Below are 9,278 nucleotides of genomic sequence, written 5' to 3' on the forward strand. Positions count from 1 at the left end.
TCGTAAGAAATCATAGAAGAGCAAAGCTAAGGTTTCTTAGACAGTGCTGTGGCTAAATTGGGTCTAAGTGCTTCAGAGCCATGAAACTGGACTCCAGGGTCAAAAAGAAAATGCATGTCAAGCCCTCTGTCAGTTGCTAAGCATGATATAAACTTAGAATGTTCTCATGGGTTGTCACCCAAAAAATCAAACAATGTATCATTTTACAAGATGAAGATGAAAGAGTGTGTGAATGCAAAAACAATGTGAGAGAAAATTTCTGCGGGAATTTTTTCCTTTAATTTTTTTGGAGGAAAGAGGCGTTTATTATTTTAGTAATTCTAGATAAATCGAAAAATCGTTTATTTTAAACTCAATGTTGTAGTTACTAGGTATACATAGTTCCCTTGTGGGGTCTTTGCCAAATCGTGCTGGTTTTAATAAGAGAGATTGAAGAGCACTACTTAACTCTATCAAGGTGCAAAGACATGTCTCCATAATCACTACAGAATGCCACGGAAGAGTTATTATACAGTTGTTTTTCACATAATTCTTAGTAAGACTTACAGAAAGAAGGTGCCTTCTGGAATTGCTAGGAATATAATTATTTCTACTAGGAAAACATAAAATAATACTATGAGAGGTGTTAACGCATTGTCTAAAATGATAGAAAGAGGTGGGTTTTTGGATGGGACATGATAAAACAATAGCCTTCTAAAGGTTTTAGCTATGATTCTACAAAGTAAAATGTTAAAAATGGCATTAAGATTGCATTTGTTTATCATTCTCCTTTATTTGCAATGTTTTAACATTTTGGACTATTCCTACTGTGAAGTTTTATCTTACTCAGCATTTTCGCCTAACATTAAGGAAAATAATTATAGCAAAGTACTACTCCAGGTGTGTGGTTTCAGTTGCGCTGGTTGTAGCAGCAAGCTTTCTCCATGTATGTAATACTTAGATTTATTACCTCCCTCACCAGTACATGAAGTTCAGTCTTAGCAGTTGATACCATTGTGGGGGTAGGAAATTACTGCATATCTGTCTTGCTAATTTTACCCTCAGTTTTCACATTCTAGTTAATTCTGGGATGTTTGGTCCTATATATCAGAAGTAATTTTACAGTTTTTTTCAATTGTGTTATTTAATTATATTATTATAAAATACAAAAGTTAACATTAGCCAAAATAGCTACATCACTGTTAGATTTTCTTGCACATAGAATTTTTTCAAGAACTGAAAACTTAAAAATCTATTCCAGACAATTTTATAACAGACACAATCTCACTGGTTTAAAGATTTTTTTATGTTCAAGAGTTTTTAGGTATTTGTGTGCCGAACACGATGCATGGCCACAGTAGTTAATAAATGCCCTTTAAATCTGTCTTAAGTAGGAGGATTACATTTTACATTGACTGATTTTGGACTTTTGGTGCATTACTGACACTTTGAAAATTTTTCTAATGATTTATTTAAGTAATTTAAAAAATTGCTCAAATGTCCATTCAGTTCAGCAACTCTCTTTCTAAATGTGGTCATACAAATGCACTGAAGCTAAAACAATTAATATTCCTAAGACTTTGACTTTTTATATGACACAACATTTTGTGTCTCACCAGAATATTGAGTCACATTTCTTTTTAAAAAAAATAGGGCTCGTGTTTACATCACCAAGGCAGTGCCTATCCACTCTTGAGTTTTAACTCTAATCAAATTACCACAGTAGTTGAGCTAGTTTCTCATAAGGCACAGGCAGAGTTCAATAAACTTGTTTATTGTCTCAGTTTATTATATCAGTATAATCCTTCTTGTTCCCACTTCATTTTGTCCACATGGACAAATGAGTAGGCATTTTATCTTTTGAAAGATAGAGGTAATAGTTCAACTTCTTAACAGTTCTTTTTCTTTCATTCATTTTTTTTCCTGTACTTAGTTTTTCAGCTCTTTGATCTACAAATTCTTCCTCAGTTCTTCTCTCTGCAGCAAAATATATGTACTTAATATCTACAGACTGCCAAGTGTAATTTCCTTCATACCTTAGCCTGTTTACAATTGGATAATGAATTGAAGTGGTTTAAATGACTTGATTTTATTACATTTTCGTGACATTTAAAATGAGTGATATCAAATTTTAAAAGTATCAATAATTACTGAAAATAAATTAACTTTGGAAATGAGTGTGCATGTGTATGTGTGTGGTGTGTATATATTTATCAAATTGGTCTTAAAAAAGAGAGTGCAACATTATTTTCCAGCCTGCAGTCTCAGATATAATTTAACAGTAGTATATTACGGTTGGGTGAACGAGCACATACTTGTTGTGCTTCATATTGTTACCGGCTTCACTACGTTTCTTTCTAAAATGTTCCTTTCACCTTTCCCCTACTTTATAGTGGGGGTTGTTTTGAACAATGTACATTAATTATAAAGTCAGGGAAGAAGAAGAAAACGTTCCCTCAGTGTCGTGTGGTCCTCTGCCTTGTTGGAGCTGTGCTGGGTAGGTGGCAGATGACACTTCTCTTCCCCTTCTGAGTTCAGCACACGGGAGTCAGCAGCTGGAGATCAACTAAGGAGCTTTGTTACTGACACATAACTAATGAATTGGAGGACGTGCTTTAAGTGTGCAGTCACAGTGGGCCTCAGAATACTTCATCCCAAATTAGGCCTAAGGGGAGGAAGCAAATGCTTGACCCCCGCCCCAGGGCAGGCTGCTTACTGCGGGCATGAGAGCAGACCCCAGTTCCCGGTGCTGAGGGCACACACACCTTCTCAAAGAAGAGATTCGGAAGCAAGCAAGCACTTCTTAGTTCCTTCTCCCAAATTCACGCATTGAGTAAATCTCCCCTCCTCTCATGAGGAGGGTAGGAGTGTAAGTCTTCACGTTGAAACTTTAGGCCAAGGAATTAGCCTGTAATTTCTGACTGGATTTAAATTCTAATTGAGATTACACTCATGTTTTTTGTACATACAAACTAATGATGAGAGATTGAAGTATGCTAGATGGTAAAGAGAAATCTGTTTTGTGTTTTAAATTTTGCCATAAATAACCCACAACGTGGATAATTCATTTGTTGACTCATTTCGGTAAACCAAGTTTTATTTGGAGGAAACGAATATCCTTTTAAAGAACAATCTCCTCAGGCTTCCCTGGTGGCGCTGTGACTGAGAGTCTGCGTGCCGATGCAGGGGACACGGGTTCGTGGCCCGGTCCGGGAAGATCCCACATTCCGCGGAGCGGCTGGGTCCATGAGCCATGGCCGCTGAGCCTGCGCGTCCGGAGCCTGTGCTCCGCAACGAGAGAGGCCACAACAGTGAGAGGCCCGCGTACCGCAAAAATAAATAAATAAATAATAATTAAAAAAAGAAGAAGACTCTCCTAAATTTTGGCCTGTGTGATTCAACTAAAGATTTTCTCCTTCAAGTTCCCTGTCCTCTGGTTAAAAAAAAAAAAAAAAAAAAAATCTGTGCTTTATAAATTAAATATATGGACTGCTACTAATAGGAGTTATGATAATTTATTCTTGTTCATGCCTTTGAAACATATAATTTAGTTAGAAAGCTACTATTTCATGTCTCATGCATCAAACGTTATTGAGCTACATGACAAAGTTTTACATATTCATTTTCTCTGAGTTATAGTTAAAAATCTATGTGTTTTTTTTTTTTTAATCTGAGGAAGTAGCTGGTGTAGAAGTCTCTCTAGACTCAGTGAGAAGGCCGTTGGCTTTGTGACACGTTGGCTTTGTGACAAAGTCTCTCTGACCCTTTGTTACCTCTTTTGTATAATTAGGGACTTTGACTAAATCAATGACTCTCATACCTTAAAAAATTTTCTTTCAAGGAAAAGAACCTTTCTTTTTTTAAAAAAAAATTTTGCATGAAACTGTATTATATAAAACAGAGATAAATATAGAGCTGTTTAGCTAAAGGAGTGGCGGAGACCCTGAAGCTGTGACTTCTTTTTCCTTCAGTCCTGCAGTGTCCTCAGTGGGGGACCTTCCATTACTATGGGACATAGTTTGGAAACTACCAGTTGTGAGAGAATCCTTCTAACTAAAAATCTTTAAAACTTGCTGATATATTGTTTTCCTGTGTATAATTTTCTCACCTTTCTGTGTTTTTGTTCAATGGAAAAGTTTAAAGAAAAATGCAGGTGTGTTCTCCTTATTATTTATTTATTTTTTGCGGTACACGGGCCTCTCACTGTTGCGGCCTCTCCCGTTGTGGAGCACAGGCTCCGGACGCGCAGGCTCAGCGGCCATGGCTCACGGGCCCAGCCGCTCCGCAGCATGTGGGGTCTTCCCGGACCGGGGCAAGAACCCGTGTCCCCTGCATCGGCAGGTGGACTCTCAACCGCTGTGCCACCAGGGAAGCCCTGTTCTCCTTATTAATGTTCGACTTCCAACTACTTCCTCCAGGTGAACATGATCTTCACCTAGAAATCAACATAAGCGTCTTGGAAGTACATATTGAGGAAAAGAGCTTTTGGGGGAAAAGAGAGTAATCTTACACGGGTCATTCCCTAATTCAACGCATGTAAAAACGTGACCTACATTTTGCAGTGTTTATTAATGGTAATAAAAAATTATTTCAGTAAAGGCTTCTTCCTTCATCTGTTATGAATTATTAATTTCACAAAACCTGTCTAGTAATGTTGTCACATTATTCATTTCATAGGGCCTCTCTACAGTGCTGTTGTCAGAAAAGTGTTATGGAAAGCAGTCTCTGAAAATATTGGGAAACCTGCTAGCCAAAAAATTTGTCTTCGCACCTAAAATTTACAAAGGCGTTGGCTATCATGATATCATTATCATCACAGTGTTTGTCATGTTCAGTATACTATTTGAGACCCTGTTTAGTGAGAGGGTGCCTTTTATAAGAAAGATTTTTAAAAGAACACTCTAGGTGGAGACACTTGTAATACAGTTTGAAATGTTCCCACACATTTCATAATTAAGTAGATAACTATAATTAGTCAAATGTTTCAAAAAGTTGGCCCTAATTTCTAGAATGGAAACAAAGTTACAGTTAAAGAATTATGTATTGTTTTCCTTGCTTCTAATTCTAGAAAGTCATGAATCAGAAACTGAGTTTGAAAACTGGCTCTAGCCTCTACTTTTCCTTTCTTCAAGCAGATTTTCTGAAATAAATGTTTTACTCCTAACATAGACAGCAAAATACCTTTACTTAATTTTTTGCCAGTAGAATTTTGACATGACATTACAACAGAACCATTTTCTCCATTTTATGTATTTAAGATTCTATGTTGAAAAATTATTACCATAGAACATACCTTAAAATTTTAGTTATATAGAAGTGTAAGAAAGGAAAACTCATTTTAAGGAAAGATCCATTAGAGTAAAAAACTGATTAAACTTTTATAAAGAGCAATTTTTCTAAGAATTGCAAAGTAATGCATTCATTGTAATATATGATTTTAATCGTTTAAACTTGTTTGTACCAATAAGATCAAATATCACCCTCTGAAATTATGTATATTCAATAGACTGATATTCATTGTACTTTTTATCAGATTAATCTACATAACGTTACATATATGTGTTCTTTATTATCTAAAATCAAAATAAGTAGGAATTTATTTTATTTTATATATGTGATTATTTTTCTATTTAAGCAATCCTCAAATTAGGTCTAGTCTCTAGAAGTATTATTTAAAGGCCACATTTCATAAGCTATACATCATTCCTACAAAAATGTCTCTTGTCTAACTTAAATAATATTTTACTTATTTCAGATGTGGCCGGAGATGGAAAAAAATATAACTAGAGTACTAGAAAAAGGTATGTTGCTGAAATTTATGAATTAAATTTAGACATTGATTTCTGAAATACACTGGAAATATTCAGTAGTAAATGGCATCTCTTTCCATTGTTTGGATGACAGATACTATTGATAGGTTGAATATCTTTTCTTATACATATCTAATGAAAAAATGTGAAAGAATGAACATTCATAATGAAAAATATCCTGATTCCTCATTTATTCATCATGTTCCATAGCTTTAAAAAAAAATCTCAAAAAGTCTATGTATTTCTTTTTATTTCTGGCTATATCCTTCCTCTCTACTTCTGCCATCCCTGTGGAACTGTCAACCTGCACACTGACACTATTAGAAAACATGGGGTTTATCAACTTCTCAAGTTTCTGGCAGTGATTAAGGCCAAAAAACCCAGACTCAAGCAGTCACGTTCATGTAGCTGTCACTTAGTGGCTGACATTAAAATTTCCTGTCATTGACTTTGTCATTGGTTTATCTTTCACTCTCAGGAAAAATTCCAAATTCCTTATCATGGAATAAAAACACCCAAATCAGTTTGGGTCCTGCCATAGTATTCAGCCTTATCTCTTTACTACCTTCCTCTGCCCCTTTGCTCTACATCTAGTCAAATAGACTGCTTGCAATCCCACAGGTGCTCTTCCTCACCTTTAGTCTTTGTATTTGCTTCTTCCCTCCATCTCCCATACTTTTCCCTTGACCTTCAGGTATCCGCTTACATACCACCTGCACCAAAAAGCTGACAGTATTGACACAAAGCTGGGTGTCACTTCTGAGTGTTCCTTGTACCCTCTTTTATACCTGTCATAGTATTTATGACTCTGTATGGAAATTGCCTGTTTGTCTGTTTTTCCAGTTTATAGTATGATTTTTCAGGGTGGACTGTGTCACCTTCATCTTGTAATTTCAGTGCTTGTCACAGCACCTTAGCAGATGGTTGTTGAGTAAATGAATGACGAATGAGAAAGCCAGAAGCTCTGATACTCAGCCACAAGAGCAATTAATTCATCGTGCAACCACAGGCAAATTATATACTAGTAATCTTGTATTTTGCGTTATGTCGTGTATAAATACTTTTCATTCTTCTGAATGCTTAGAAAGGTCTCAGGTTTTTTTTTTTTTTTACTAACTTATATTTAGTTAACTCAAGTATTTTAGGTAAAGAATATAATCCTTTCTTTTCTTTTCAGCTGCTGCTGAATTGAATCAGCTTGCTATAGAGCTTCTCATCTAGGAGCTACTGATGAGTCAAATCTAAATCAAGATCTAGTTTTGAAAACATCACGAGAATATGTACAGATTTTGAAGAAAGATTATATGATCTACAAGATAAATAGTAAAAATTTCCCTCCTGGGTTGTTTGCATAACATTTTAGTTGTTTCCCATTAAACATGACGTGAAAATCTGGATTAAAGGAAAATATTTTTGTATTATATGTGTATGATGAAAATTTATATAGTATTTTAAACCATGTTTCTCTGCATCTAACTTACTTTTAATCAGATTTTGTGAATCAAAACACTGTTGAGTTTTACATACTCAAACTGAGCCCTGATACCAGCACCCAGACAACCAAACTTGTCATTGATATATAGTGGTGTTGATTGATAGCTTTTTTCTATTTCCAATTTTATCACTATATATAGACCTAAAGATTTAGACAGACATCATTTGGATATACTGCTGCTATGGCTATTGTCAATGTTTTAGGGTTTTTTTAATATTATTTATTTTTGACTGTGTTGGTTCTTCGTTGCTGCATGCGGACTTTCTCTAGTTGCGGCGAGCGGGGGCTACGGGCTTCTCATCGTGGTGGCTTCTCTTGTTGCGGAGCCTGGGCTCTAGGCGCGCGGGCTTCAGTAGTTGTGGCATGCGGGCTCTAGAGCACAGGCTCAGTAGTCGTGGCGCACAGGCTTAGTTGCTCCATGGCATGTGGGATCTTCCCGGACCAGGGCGAACCTGTGTTCCCTGCATTGGCAGGAGGATTCTTAACCACTGTGCCACCAGGGGAGTCCTTATTGTCAATGTTTGGATGTATTACAATTGTTCTAGTGCCATAAAACTTAGTATATATAACTTTAAACACTGATTCATAGATCTTTCCTCATGGAGAAATAAAATTTCCCTAAGACTTTTCACCTTTTCTATTTATTTACTTACTTACTTTTTGGAAACAGTCTTAGAGAAGAGTTCCAAGCACCAGACTCAAACAGACATTTTCCTAAAACTACCATATCTCCCATATATTCTCCTAATGTAACATTTATCTTTCCTAAATGTCATTTGTTCTCCCATAAGTGCCCTTCCCTCCCCCCACCAAGAAGTCATGTTTTTCAGAAGATGCCTTTCTCCTACTCCCTGTCACTTAAGTAGTATATAAGCCCCCAGTTGTAGCCAGCCCTTCAAATCACGTTTCTCTGTGAACCCCTGCATGTAGTCATCCACAGTTAAATGTTTTTTTCTCATGGTAATCTGCTTTTGTCAATTTAATTTGCAGATTCCCAATTAATGAACGTAAGAGGGTAGAGGAAGTGTTTTCCTTCCCAACAATTCCAAGAGCTAAAATGTTAGCGACTCTTACTTACATCCTTTATTCCCTTTTCTTCTGTCCTTTCAGTGTATTTAGTTGGCAGAACTTCATAAGAGATTGCTTATCATTCTCCCCCCTTACCTTCACCCAGGCATCTACGTGCTGCTGAAGAAAGTTATTCTACTACTTTTATTTAGTTAATTTGCATCTTCTTTCTTCACAATGTCGATTTCAAATCTCCTCTCTCTGTAAACTTTTCACCCTGTTTTTTCCCTCTCATGTGTACCAGGCAATCTCATTTCTCACGACAAACTTCTTGAAAGATTTGCCTGTATCCCCACCCGCTCTAGGCTGTCTTCTCCTTCCCGCATTCTCTCAAAACTACTCCGAAGTCACCCATGACTTCCACATCGCTAAATCAAAGTGACACCTTTCCAGTCCTTGTCTAACTGAATTTCTCATTCCTCTTGGCTTTCAGTATAACTGACCTCTTTGAGACACTCTCTCCTTTCGGCTGGGCTTTTAATACTCTTTAATTCCATCCTGAATGCACCCACAGCGTATTGGGATCGCAGACAGAGTTCTTATTAATATCTCACAGTAAATACACAGGCCTCCCCCCTCGCCCAGGCCTGCACCTGGGGCAACATGGTGAGAACAGGTCAGTTGTTGTAAGTCAGCAGGTGAAGGGCGGGAGGAAACTGGTTTTCCCTGCTGCTTGTGAAGGGGCGGGAGTTAGCCGTCCTTCTCTCCTGGGAAGCATCTCCTCCTCACTCTGGCCTTTGGTATGTAAGTAAAACTGTTACCCACCCCAACAAGGGTCCTTCTGCCCAGTGTCGCCCCCACCAGTAGAATGAGTTGGGTTCAGAAGCAAAAGAAAGCTTTACTCTTTGATCAAAGAATGCAGAGGCACAAGCTCCCGCTCAAGAGGCCGTGGGCGGGGCTGCTTCACAGGGATCCCCTCAGCAGGG

At 37.3% G+C, this 9,278-nt stretch overlaps 1 protein-coding gene across 1 annotated transcript in view; it reads left to right on the forward strand.

Moving 5' to 3' along the window:
• LOC307051000 (ankyrin repeat domain-containing protein 26-like) overlaps positions 1-7,128 on the forward strand; it is a 94,710-nt gene extending 87,582 nt beyond the window's left edge. The window contains exons 23-24 of the mRNA XM_079701314.1: positions 5,735-5,780; positions 6,967-7,128. Coding sequence (XP_079557440.1) covers positions 5,735-5,780; positions 6,967-7,010 — 90 coding nt within the window. The 3' untranslated portion in view covers positions 7,011-7,128. The remainder of the gene's footprint in view (positions 1-5,734; positions 5,781-6,966) is intronic.
• The last annotated feature ends 2,150 nt before the right edge of the window (positions 7,129-9,278 follow it).

Source organism: Hyperoodon ampullatus (assembly GCF_949752795.1).
Source record: "Hyperoodon ampullatus genome assembly, chromosome: 3".
NCBI lineage: Eukaryota > Metazoa > Chordata > Mammalia > Artiodactyla > Ziphiidae > Hyperoodon > Hyperoodon ampullatus.